Raw genomic sequence first — 15080 nt, 5'->3', positions numbered from 1 at the left:
AAGAAAATTAAAACAAAAAAAAAATAAATAAATAAAATTACCGCATGTTAGATATACCGATAAATTGTGTATCAAATTAAGACAACAATTTGTATAATAATATAAGTAACAAACAAAAAAGATTAACAGAAAAATAATTAAATGGAAAAAAAAGAGAGAGAGAGAGAGAAGATAGCATAAATAATGTAAATGAATATAAAAATGAAAGATTAAGATTAAAGATAAGTATAAATGGATAAAAAGACAGATAAAACGAACAGATGCGTGAGAAAAAATTAAATGGATAAAAATTAATTTATAGGGTGACTTGAGAATTTTGTCTGACCCGTTTTTTAATTGTTTGGTAAGAATTAATTTTGGTTATTTTTTTTTTTTTTTAAACGGTTTATAAATTGTTACGTTTTTTTCTCGTTGTTCGTTATTCTTTAATAAGTAAAGGTAATTTAGATTACAATTAGATAAAGTTGAGTTAAGTAAAGTAAGGTTAGATTAAATTAAATTAAGTTAGGTAGCTAAAATTTAATATATAAAGTAAGGTTAGGTTAGATCCTGGTTAACGAATGCATATAACTCATTGAAAAATATTTTTAAACGTTGTAATATTTCTATTTCTATTATTGTTCAATTATAGATGTATAAAACATGTAAATACATATTTATACATATATATTTAAAATGAACACAGCGTTAAAAATTTATTTAATAACGTGAAATACAAACAAAAAATAATCTAAAAAAAAATACGAATAAATAAGACAAAGATAAATAAATACAGCTAGAAAAGAAAGATAGATAAAGTTGGTTTAGGTAAAGTAAGGTTAAATTAGATTAAATTAAGTTAGGTAGTTAAAATTGAAGTTTGATAAGTAAGGTTAGGTTAAGTTCTTGTTAACGAGCACGTATAACTCGTTGAAAAAATATTTTTAAACGTTGTAATATTTCTATTTCTATTATTGTTCAATTATAGATGTATAAAACATGTAAATACATATTATATATATATATATTTAAAATGAACACACACCATGAAAACTTTATTTAACGAAATAAAATAAATCAAATACTACATACTAATAAGTAAGACAAAGATAAATAGATATGAATAGATAGAAAAAAAAATGAGGATAGAAAAAAAAATTGTAAATAAAATTCTTAGCTGTTTTAAGATAGAATGGATGTAATTACTTGTAGAGTAAAAACGATGGAGAGTGTGCAAACTATAGTTCGTTTCGATTATTCTCTTTCTTTCTCTTTTATTCTGTCTACTCATTTCCCATCCTTGTTACTCGTTCACGAGTCTGTAACGAGCTTGGGCTGTTTACATTTGAATGTATCGTGCGGGTTATCGTTAAATCAACGATTCATCCTGATAACACGAAAGCTTTAGTAGTATTCGAATCGACTCTCGGAATCGATTGTAAAACGATCGATTGGTATGAACAAAAAAAAAAAAAAGAAAAAAAAATAAATAAAAAAGAAAGCGGGGGGGGGGAAGTAAAAAAAAGAAGAACAGAACAACCCCAACGGAGGAAATGAAAAATCTACAACGATGAGTCTTCTTCTCTTTCATTTATTTTTCTATTTTTCTATTTTTCTATTTTTCTATTTTTCTATTTTTCTATATTCTCATTCTCTTCCTCTTTTTTTCTTCTTTTTTTTTTTTTATTTTACCTTTCACGATTCTCATTATCGTTTTTTTTTGTGTTCTTCGATTTCTTCTCAATATTTATATTCCAAGAATCTTTTTTTTTTTAATTAATTTCGCGTAAATTTTTGTATTTTTGTTTTTTTTTTTAATAATATATTTCATCGAAATTAATTATATATATATATATATATATAAATATATATATTTTTTTTTTAATTTTAAATTCATTCAAACTTCGTTTAAAAAATCCTATCCAATTATTTTAGCGAATTATTTCTTTTTACTTTTTTTTTATTTTTTTTTTTTTGTTAATTACTTCAACCGATTGAAAATATTTTACGTATAATTAATCGAATTATTGTTAAATCATTATATTAATAAAATTAATAAAACCATTATGTTTTTTTTTTTTTTTTTTTAGATCCTGGAACTATTTTTCTACGAATATCTAATATTTTTTTTTATCTATAGATAAATTAATTAATGATCGTATTAAATTTCACTTTACAAATGGCATAATTTCAATTTGAGAAAAATGTAATATCATATTCGTAAAGTTATATCAATTACGTCACTTACCATAGACATCCCCTTTTCGATTAACAAGCAAAGTGTCACAGGCACGGTTGAATCTAGAAAAAGAAAAGAAGAAAAAAAAATTAAAATTCCAAAAAAAAAAAAATATCATAATTCAAAGAATATCACTTGATATAATATATGTGTCGAACGTTCGGGTATCGTTTAATTAACGAGTGGCTAATTAATTAGATTAAAATCTATGTTATATCAATCATCAAATGTCGATGACAGAAAATCCGGTAACATTGTTCATACACACATATATATATATATATATACATTCATATATACACCTATCACATTTACCTATGTATACAGGGTGATTCTTGTAACGGAAACGGTTAATAACTTTTTTTTGAGTAACAATAGAAAAAAATCATAAAGGAAAAAGTTATATGGCACAACAAATGTCAACTTTCTATGACCTTACTTTTTTTGAAAATGCATCGATGCACCGGCTACATGCAGTTGCACTATTTTTTTAAATGAAACATTATATTTTTTTTTACACTATTCGATTCCTTTTTTTATTCTGCGTTAAAAAGTATTAATTGAAGGTCATCGAAATGTCAATAGTTTACGAGATATTTGATGTTTTATATCATATGCTTACGTATGTACGTATATTTACATATAGATACATACACCTACCCATTTACCTATTCATACATACTTACGTGTTATACATTACATACATACTTATACAAATATATATGTATATGTGTACAGTACCATTTAAGAATTAAAAAATGTATATTTAATATGTAAAATTTGTATATTAAATTTTTATAATAATTCATCATTATTATATTAAATAAAAATATTTAATAAATTGAATTAGGTTTTAAAAAATATTTACAATCTCGTTATGTTTGTTAAAAACTTTTTTGCATAATTTAAACAATCAAATTAATCTTTTGTTTATTATTTTTTGATAATTTCTACAAGCATAGAAATGAAAATTAATTAAAAAATTTTTCTATAAAAGTAACAATTGACAGGATATTTGAAATATCTTGGATTATTAAAAAAATTACTCGTTCGTTTTACCAAAAAAAAAGAAAAAATATTATTGAAAAATGTAAGGCACACGTCAATCGATTTATGTTTTGTTTAATTTAATAAAATTACATTTTCATTTTGTTCTTTATTTGAATGATCTTCTCTCTCTTCACGTTTTTTTTCTCATCTTTGAATTTTATTCACAAACTTTTGACTGCAAGTGTATAAATACATTTCACTGATAATCTAAAAAGACCAATTTTATTGAAAACTCGTCACGATTGAATAAAATGTACGTTTTTGCTCCCTTGTAACCTTCGAAATAAAATAAAAATAAAAATTGAAATAATAAAATAGCATACTTCACATTTTTCATTTACGAATACCAATACTCATTTCTACATACACACATCATACATATATACACGTATCCCATATGATTTAATTACAAATGAAAATGTAATGAATATGGAATACGTTTTGTAGGTAAAAATCGTGACACTCGCGTTTCAGGATGAATTTGGGATGGGGGTGAAGGGAACGGGACAGAGGGGAGCAGAACAAAATTAAATATATATATATAAATATTATAAAATTTAATTTGTAAAATGTAATAATATAAAAAAAGTAAAAAAAAAACAATAATAATATAAATATAATACTTCGTAGATGTTATTTGCAAGTTAATTGAAATTACTGACCAAAAATTTACTCATCCATGTAAATAATTTTGGTTTCTTATTTAAATGATCCAAGATATTATTTCAAAAAAAAAAAACAACATGATTTATTAAATGATTAAAAATAACAAATATATAACATAAACAATTTATTATTGGACAATATCCACCCCCTGCGAGTGCCATTTAAATTCACCCTTTTATAACGTTTTTAACATGTTGAACGCCACGCGAATTCTTAGGAAAATTCTTGTCAGGCCACAGGCGTTACTTTGTATTGAAAAAATACTTGAAGTGTCAGTCATCCATGACTGACGCGGCCTAAACGTAAAGTCTAGTGTCAACCACCGATGACTGACGTGGCGCTCAACGTGTTAAACTGACTGTAATTTAATCATTGAATAGAAAAAAAATATTAAAAAAAAAAAATAATAAAAAACAAAATCATTTTATCGAACGATGCAATTAAAATTAAATATAAAAATTCCTGATCAAATATTTTTTCTATTTTATTAATATATTACTTTTGTTTTAGTTGAAATATAAAAGTTGAAATATTAAAGATTAATTTAAAAAATGTTAAATGGATAAGAGTCGTTCGATTTCTTTTCGTAAACTTCACCCTTACGTACCCACAGCAACCCTCAACCCTCAACCCATCCCATCTCATCCCAGCCCAACTCAACTCAACTTAACCCCCTTGAACCGGCACAACTGGTTCCGGCACTGGGTTCTCTTCTTCTTATTCGCGTTTTATTCTTCGAACGGGATATTTCTCTCTCCTCTTTTGGCATAAAATATGGCGAAACTTAAATAAGTTTAGAAGATGCAACCGGCCGATAGGCAAAACTCGTGAAATTGAGAAGCGTGAGATTCGTTTTGGAAGAAACTGCAGAATATCTTTATCTCTCTATTTCTATCTCTCTCACATACACACAAATATACATACACACAGACAGATTTTCTATCTCTATCTTTATCTAACGTATTATGAGACACACGTATTAAGAATATTTCTAAATGTTTCTAATTATTGAAATTAAGTTTTAATTGAATTTGTGAATAATTTGTTTTCATTTTATTTTTTGGAATGTTATTTTGAAATATTAAATTGGTTTAATTTTTTATGATGATTTTTAATGATTTTTTTTAATCAATTTTATTAATAAAAATATATTAATCGTTTATTCTTACTGTCTAATTAATAAATTCGTGATATTAGTGAAATATGTTGATAAATTTTTAATTAATAAATATTCAACATAAATATTATAGATTATATTAAAAAAATATATTAAATAATATATTATATATGTGGGACAAGCGCTTCCATGCCAAACTTATCAGGTATTATTGAGAAGAATTGATCGGTGGGCCCTGGATAGCTCAATTGGTTAAAAAGAGCAGTCACCCGGAAAACGAAAGATCCGTGGTTCGAGTCCAGTCAGTCCAGCGGGTAGAATTTTTTTCACGAATCCCACATATATTTATTATTATTTATATTTATTATAAATTTCGTTATAATAATAGTATTATTAATAATTTAATAATAAATTTATTAATATTATCAATTTATATTATTATTATATTATATTAAATAATAATAAAATATAATATATTACAAAAATATAATATATTAAAAATATTAAAGAAACTTTCTTTAATATTATTCTTCTTAAATATCTAAAAAAAAAAAACCATATATCTAATATATATCTAGTTAGAATAAAAAAAAATTTATAAATACAAATAATAATTAATAACAAAAATTAATAAAACTCCTCAAACCCAACATTCCAATCGCCATTCTCCAATTATTTTTAAACAAATTAAATTACAAAATGAAACACTTAATTCATAACTAATAAAACAAAAAAAAATGAAAAGAATAGGTAAAAGTGTGTTGATACTTGTTAACAAACAAAAAAACAAAATAATAATAATAATAATAAAAGAAAAAAATGTGAGAAAAAATTAAAAAAAAAAAAACAAAAATAAAAAATTAAAAGGAAAGAGAAGAAAGGAAAAAATAAAAATAAAAAAAAAAAAAAAAGGAAAAATAGTGAGAAAAAGGTATGAAAACGTTTCACGTTTACGTGAGAAGGGGGGTTTCGTTTTAACGACGCGTGTAAAATGCAAAACAGGCAATTAGGACGAATTAGTCACAATTAAAGGCTATTCTAAGGGGGAACGAACCAAGCGAGAATAACTACACCTGTCGACATCTCAACCAACCCAAACCCCAACCCCTAAGCCCCCATACATACTACCACTACTACCACCATCACCACCCCTGGAACCAACCTTATTCACTTTCACATTCTCTCTCTTTTTCTATCATACGTCACACGTTTAAAACTACACATAATGTATGTTAATATCATCGGTGATCGAATTAAACGATACGAATACGTATACTTTGGTCAGATAAAAAGAAAAAATGTAAAACAAAAAATGTTACGAAAGAAAAATTAGGAAAATAAAAAAGTGAAACAAGTTAATATTGAAAGTTTAAACAAACGTGAAAAGTAAAAGAAAGAGAAAGTGAAAGATGAACAGATAAAAGGGGGTGGGTGTGAGTAAAAAGAAAGAACTTAAGGTCAGATAATTATGAGTCGTCATATCGAAAATCATTTTCTACCCCCTTTAACTGCTAACTGTCAATTATCACCGATCTATTAATTACTAATTGGGTATATATATATATATATATATATAAATCGTATTACGTTTTGTTAACGTGTTACGTCAGATCAATTAGAATCTTTATCTTTGTAAAATTGATATTTCAAATATCGATATGTCTTTATTGTTTTTGTGTGTGTGTCTTTTTCTATTAACGGAAGGAAGAAGAGAAAGATAAAATAAAAAAAAAGAGAGAGAGAGAAAAAAAAGGAGCAATATCCAATAATTATCTTTCTGAACGTCATACGGAAACTCGGATTCGATTTGTATGTACATATTTCCAAACCTTTCAAATCTGCTCTATATATATATATACAGGGTGATTCACCAGATCTTGCCACTTAAATAGCACCGAAAGTTGCATGAAAAATTCATGAATATAATATGACATTAGTGTTTTCTGGCTAGCTTGAGTCATTTTCAAGATTTATTGGTCAATTTCGTTCTTTTAAATACAATGTTACATTTAAATACTTATTTTCGGATAACGGGTGACAAGACGAATCCAATGATGTGCAACATTAAATACTAAACTTGATAATAACATTCATATCATTAGTTGTCGAATTAACTGAAGGATGACGTAACCCTGACGCAACCGTGATGCGACCACCACGTGACCATATCGCATAAGAGCTGTATTGTGGTCAATTTGTTCGCAAGTTTTGATCTTTCTTGACAGCCGCTATCCGAAAATAAGTATTTAAATATAACATTGTACTTAAAAAAACAAAGTTGATTAATAAATCTCGAAAATGACTCGACCTAGCAAAAAAACACTAACTTCATATTGTAGTACTTAATTTTTGATGCAACTTTTTTCTCATCTACTTTTCAATTACTATTATACTTTCGTTGCTATTTAATTGGCAAGTGTAGGTGAATCACCCTGTATATATATAAATATATCAATAAATATATATGTATATCAATAAATGCAGAAAGAAGTTTAATTAAAATTCGTGCGTTCGTTTACAATGTAACTTCCAATTTGTTATTCAAGAATAACGAGTATGCGTTTTCATATATATGGATATATATATATATATATATATATATATATATGTAGATAGATGTATCTATATATTTATATAGATAAATGTATACATGTGTTTTAAATGTATAATATAAATGTAAGTATTTTTTTAATCGATACGCTTAAATGTTTTTGATCGATATCTTTCAATTTTATTTTTCTAATACTACGTAGAATAAACAATATTTTTGTAATTTAATTAAAAATAGTATATACATTTTTAATAAATAATAAATCAATTAAAATATTGTATATCTTAATTTAAATTATTATAAATTATTATATTCATTTCGATCAACAAACATTAACAAGAGTTTCATTTAATTATTTATTGAATATTTTTCTATTTTAAGTTATTAATCAAAAGTAGTAATTATTACATATATATATATATTTTAATAATTAAATAATTTAATAAAAATATTAAAAATATACATATAATGTATTTCTTACAATATAACATTTATAGAATTTATATTAAAAAAAATATTACTGTATTTAAAAATAAAAGTAGATTACGAATTATTTTTTAAATTATGATACCTGTTTATTAACATTGTATATAAAATGTGGTATAACTATTTCGTTAAAGTAAATTGAATCACGTTCATCTTGGATTGAATTATACCAAGTATTGTTACATGAAATATACTTATTGTTAATGTCAAACGCATAAAATCCGTTTAGTTGGACATCCATTACATCAATTTTTATCTAATGGACGTGTACTCTCTTACTCGACGTTCTACATAAAAAGAAATCGAAGGTTTTAACTCTTTACCAAGTGCATAATCCATTGGGAAAGATATTTCATATTTTAAAAAGAAATGTGTCTGTAATTTATTTAATTTATTACTTCAAAGATATCGATCAGACATTTTTTATTATAATAATTTATCAAAGTAAAATAAATCATCCACCTGTACAGGGATTACAAAATTTTTAATATCATTTATATATTTTGTATACGTATATATATATATATATATATATATATATATATATATATATATATATATATATTATTTATTTAATTTTTTTTTATCAAATAATCCTGACCTATCTCTCGTTTGGAATTTTATAACATGTTTGTTCACATTTTATTTTTATCTTCAAAATTTTTATTTTTATCTAATATATATTTTACTGGTAAAAATCCATTTAAAAATTATTCCTGTATATTATCTGCATAATTATGTTAAATCCTTTTAATCTTTAAATAATTCGAATAATTTAGACAACATTTTTTATGAACTGAATTCAACTATTATGTCGTAATTACCATAATACGATATTTCAATAGATATTGAAAATTTTTTAAATTAATAAACCCCCTCTTCGCCTTACACAAAATCAGATCCTATTAAAAAAATTTATATTTCTACTTTACCTACAAATAGTAAATCTATAATTAATATATATTAAAATAAATTATTATTAAAATTACACCAATTATTTTCACAATATTCTGATGGGTATTTCCGAAAACATCGTAGGTTCGTCACAAATTTTTATTCCAAATTTCAATTTATTTTTTCATTTATATATACATTCAAATAATCCGAATAATTATCACGGTTAAAATTTTCCTAGAAACATCAAACTATTAACCCATTTGAAATCCAAGTTACGCCTTAGCCATGTTCCCTATTCCCATAGAGAAGTCACATAAGGGAATTCCTACCTGTTAGAAATGAACGTGAACGAAAATTCACCGGTTGTACACTACTAGGAACTAACAACAGAGAAAGAACAACCCCCCCAACCCTTAAACCCTCTCAACACACATATCATACACATAGATGTATATACACACAAATATATACATACATTCGATATTGACAGTTCGGAAAACGTATTGGCTTTGTTCAGGATGCTGAACTCCCATGAATGTGTTACTACTCCGATTATAATTAATGAAAACAAATGACTCCTCATATATCAAAAAATAAAACGTGCATTGGATGAAGAGGAATTGGTGGGGAGAAAATCAAAGTAGAAGAACGGAAGAGTAATACAAAATTATTATACTTTTTCTTCTTATCATTTCCAATTATATTATGATTATTATTAATATTATTTTATTGATTAATATCTTTTTTTATTTCATAAACAAAATAAAAAGAAAAGAGGAGGGTGTAATGGGTGGATTACTCTCTCTCTCTCTCTCTCTCTCTCTCTTAATTATTTAAAATATTATTTTATTCTTATTATTTTTACCATTTAATAATAATTTATATTAATATAAAATTGATTTATTATTCATATTTATTATTTATTATTTTATAATTTAAAATAATATAAAAAGTAATATTTATTACCTTACTTTTCTTTCTATAACGAAATAGAAAAGTTAGGATGGGTAGAAGGAGAGGGGGTGAAAGGATTACTTTCTCCTATTCCAACAAATTGTTTTCTATTTGATTTCAATTCTATTTATAAAACTGTAACGTTTAAAATTATACACGGAATGACAAATAAATATCAAATAGAGACCTTTTACACGTCACTCGCTTGTACGTTTGTCCAGACATTCTTGTTAACTGTTTTTCTTTATTTCTTTTTTTTTTTTTTTTTTATTATTTTCATCAGTGTGTATCCACAAAGAGAGGAGAGAGAGAGAGAAAGAGAGAGAGAGAGAGAGAGGGAAAGTACACACCTTGTATTCGTTCTCGAAAAAAAAAAAACAAACACAAAAAATTAAAACCTGCTACCCCACACCCCCTCCCAATTCCCACAAAATAAAAACGAGGAAAAAAGTGAGGTTAAAAGAAAAGAAAAAAGAAAAACGAAAAGAGAAAGACAGACAGAGAGAGAGAGAGAGAAAAAAAATGGAACGGTAGATAAAAATACCGAAAGAAGAATAAATAAACAAAATGAAAAACAAAGAAAGAAAAAAATACCCTTTGATTGTAGTACACAGTCCCTCAACCGTACCTTTCCTACCTACCCCCACCCCCTGCTTCTCATACCATCACCTCTCTCAACCATTCTAAACCAACGAGAAGATATGAACGTGTTGTTGGATTTGAAATTGTTGATGTTGTACGAATCCCATCCTTGTATCTCACCATTCAAGCCAGTTTACGAGTTTGTGATGTAATTTTTACGTGTTAAACTACACACATACACACACATATATAAATACATATACATACATATGTACATGTAGATACATAGATAGGTATCGGTTTATATACCGAAAAATAAATACATAGATGGATGGTTGCGTTAATCCACCACCATCACCCCCTCTCCCCCAACCATGACGCAACCCATTCCCTTTCCCTGTTTTTTTTTATTCCACGTTTGATCTCCTTCACTTCCTATTTGACGCGACATCGAACGACGACTGACTGTTCGTCCCTTTTTTTTTCCGAAAAATGCAACAAAATATACGAATGATTTGAAACTTTTCGAACGAATTTTATAAACGATGGGGGATAGTTTGTATTTAACGTGGTCTTTCTTTTTTTAACACGTTTAATTTTATTTCTTCTTTTTTTATATAATAAATAATACATATAATAATAATAATAGAATTCAGGAAGTGCGTAAGTATTGGAGCTTTGGTCATCCGGGATAAAGTTTTTGAACTGGTCAGCAACTTTAGGTGTTTAGGATCAATCATAAACGAAGAATTTAAAAAAAAGAATCAATTTAGGGAATGTCAATAAATTACTCAGCTCTTGGTTACTGTCTAGTTGTTTCAAAATCAGGATATACTGGACAATCATCCTACCAGTAGTCTTTTATGGTAACGAAACTTAGCGAATTATAGGTTAGAATCTTTCAACATGTTCAATTGGAAATATTATTACTATGCCGTCCAGTATTACCATGATTGTTTTATGTTAGAAACTATTAGAGCAATAGTTAGTAACATCACTGTGTGATATGTAGTGCATTTGAATAGATAAAATATAAATAAAATAAGAAAATATGTTTAATACGTTCACGCCGGCGCTGTAATTCATGTTTCTCGCCACTAGGCGGCTGCGTTTAAGGCTTTTCACTCTAGCGGAAGCTAATTAAATTAATTAAGTTTTCGAAAATAAGGTTCTTCATAAAATCTTCAGTACAAAACGCGATGAGGAAACGAGTGAATGAAAAAAACTTCGATAACGTAGAAGTACACCGATTGTACAACAAAACCGAACATAATTAACGTCGTAAAATCACGCTGATTCGGATGGTCAGGTGACGTCGTGGCGCTTATGGGGGTGGATCAAATCGGTATACCAACGGGAAAAGATCACTGGGTAGACCGAGAGGTAGATTGGAGGACAATATTATTTCGGGATTTTAAAAAAGTAGGCTACGAAGACCACGAATGGACAGGGTCAAGCTCAGGGACGAGAACACTGGTGGGATTTGGTATTCGTAGCAATGAACTTTCGAATTTCTAATGTCAATTAACACCATGCCCCCCCCCGTCCGTACATCTAATCTAGATTTTTTTGTATTTTTTTGCGGCCATCAAAATGTTAACTTTCGTTCTACAGTTTTGAGTACCACAATACTGCCATCGGCACTTACCCGATAATTTTTACATGGCACCAACATGGAGCCACCGGACGTCATAGTATTAATAATCATAATAATAATATAATAATAATAATAGAAAAAGGAAAAAGTAGAAAAAACTAATCTTCATAGAATTAAATTAATTTCGATATTTGTAATAAATGAATAAATAGAACAAAAAAATGAAATAAAAAAAATTAATAAAAAAAAAGGATAAATGATGCAACAAATACGATAAAGAATAATAGTACGTATATTAAAGGATTGTAAATGATGTGCTTGTGTATGAGGGATGATTGTGAAAATGAAAAAAAAAAAAAGAAAAAAAAGAAAAAAAGAAAATAAAGTCAGCTAGAATGAGTGAAAGCGAATGAGACTGTTAGAGTTGTATATGTGACTGTATATTTGTGTATATGTGTGTATGTGTGTAAGAAAAAGAGAAAGAAAGAGATATAGGTACCCGCAAGCTCGAGGGTAATCGACTTCCACCCTCGAGCACCTCTTGGATCTCAGCCACTAATTAAGACTTTTACTTCTTCCTTTTTTTTTTTTTTCATCCCTTTTTTTTCCTCGCTAAGTCTTTTCTATCTCTTCGAGTGTCTCGACGACTGGTGGAAGACTCCTGGTAGAAGACTAAGAAGAGAAAGAGAGAGAGAGAGAGAGAGAGAGAGAGAGAGAGAGAAGATATGATAATAAAGTGAGGGATGAAGAAAAATAAAGAAAAGTGATAAAGGGGGGTTTGAAGAAAACTGATAAACTCGATTACAAATGCAAATTTGTTATAAATACAATAAATAAATGAATAAAAAAAAAAAGATATCGATAAAACGATATTTTGTATCTACGCTTAATTGAGGTTAGGGTTAAATAATTGATTTTATTTTCTTTTTTTTTTTTTTTAGATATAAAGTTATAATTTGTGTTTATATTTATATTTTTTATTTATTTATTTATTTTTTTCTCGTTTATTTTCTTATTTTAATTTTTAATAGAATTGGAATAATTAATTGATGAAAATTTGACGAATTATTTTGAAAAATTGATAAAAAAAAAAAATAAATAAAAAGGAATGGATGGATTAAGGTTTTATCATATTTGTATTTTTATTTTTACTTCAAATAATATTTCAAAATTTGAGATTAATTATTAAATAATAAATTAAATAATAAAAATAATTAAGATAATATTGTAAAATATAACATATATATATATATATATACAAAGTTTTATCCTATATTTTATTTTTTTTACTTCAAATAATATTTCAAAATTTGATTAATTATTTTAAAAGTAAAAAATCAATAAAATAAAAATAAAAAAAAATAAATACATATATTAATATAATATTATATCATATTTTTGTTCCTTTAAAAATTATGTAATTTTCTAATTAAATTGCTTTAATGGGTATATTTTATTCTTCCTTTTTTAGTTTAATTTCTTTTTTTTTTTTTTTTTTTTTTATTTGATATGAAAACGTTGAAAGAAAATCTCATCCGATTTTCCTTGAACGAAGACAACGTAACGTCTCGTCTCTCTAAAATCTTCCCGATATCTACCAAAAGCCATCTGTTTAATGGTCCGAGCTTGAACGAAAGGATCAAGCATACCTTTATACATACATATATATACCATATACTATATACTATATACATTTATGAAAAGGATGGTTAAAACGAGGAGGACTAGCTTTAACCTAAAGGTTGTATGTCATCTAAAATGAATGAATAAAAAGAAATATAACCATACTATACACACCACAAGATAAACTAAATTAATATTTTTAATTATTTAAACAAATTAATTAATCCATCACTTAAATCACCATTTAATAATTCCATCATATTTTAATCATGATCAATTTTTCTCACTACATATTTTTCTTTTAATATTATACAAACAAACAACGTAATCATTCCAAATATGTTTTCAAATTTACTTTCAAACTTTTTTCTGTACCCAATATTATTTAAAAAAAAAAAAACATAAACACACACACACACACACAAACAAAAGATAGAAACGAATAGGAAAGTGTAAGAATTGTGGAAAGTTAATTTCTATTTGTTTTGTTTTGTTTATGTTTTTTTTTTTTTTTGAAGTAAGTGGATGTGTTCTTTTCCTGATTTGTTTTCTTATTTAATTTTTGTCTTATTACTTTTTTTTTATCACTCACTCTCTCTCTCTCTCTCTCTTTTTCTCTTTCTCTTTCGTCTCATGCTTTTTTTTTTTTATTACTATGAACGTTAGTAGAGACAGAAACGTTACGAGTTAGTCTGCAACGAGTGACTGCCGAGTACTAATTACGAATAATTATGAGTACTAATTAAAGTTTCTCTTTGGTACTGTCGCACGACATACCAAAACGAATAACGATCTATGTGTGAGTTTAACATTTGCTATTAACCCTTTCACGAGTCTCTATACACTTACACATACACATATGTATATATATATTTACTTTTAGATTTAAAAAAACAAAAACAAAAACAAAAATAAAATGTGATTTATATATCTAATCAAAATTGAAATATTTTAATGATTATATATATTTATACGAACAATAATTCATTGTAATCAACATTTTTTTTTTTTAAATAAATATTCTATTCAAATTATTTGTTATTTTTTTATATTGAATTTAGTATTATTATTTATTCTATTGAACAATAATAAAAATTGTAATGAACAAATACAATTGTGTTGAATTTATTTGAATTTTTGATAGTTTGATAGTAATAATATAAATTATGATATAAATAGTTATGCATTACTATAATTTTGATTAATTATGTTTATATACAGTATGTACCGATTATTTTCAACATTATTATTATATTTTCCACGAATAAAAAAATACACAAAAAAATTTAAATATAAACATAACCTCATAACCTCGTTTTATCTAATAATCAAATATAAT

The 15080-nt window shown here is 25.8% G+C and overlaps 1 protein-coding gene across 3 annotated transcripts in view; it reads right to left on the bottom strand.

Moving 5' to 3' along the window:
- The window catches only part of mdy (diacylglycerol O-acyltransferase), a 171621-nt gene that overhangs the window by 100405 nt on the left and 56136 nt on the right, over positions 1–15080 (bottom strand). For all 3 annotated transcript variants that reach the window (XM_015321627.2, XM_015321625.2, XM_015321626.2), the window contains one exon: positions 2228–2280. In XM_015321627.2, coding sequence (XP_015177113.1) covers positions 2228–2280 — 53 coding nt within the window. The remainder of the gene's footprint in view (positions 1–2227; positions 2281–15080) is intronic.

The sequence above is a fragment of the Polistes dominula genome, unplaced genomic scaffold (assembly GCF_049000335.1).
Source record: "Polistes dominula isolate Pdom_NZ unplaced genomic scaffold, Pdom_raw_medaka contig_32, whole genome shotgun sequence".
Lineage (NCBI taxonomy): Eukaryota > Metazoa > Arthropoda > Insecta > Hymenoptera > Vespidae > Polistes > Polistes dominula.
The sequence above is the reverse complement of the archived record's forward strand: the minus strand, read 5'-3'. Positions and strand labels throughout refer to the sequence as shown.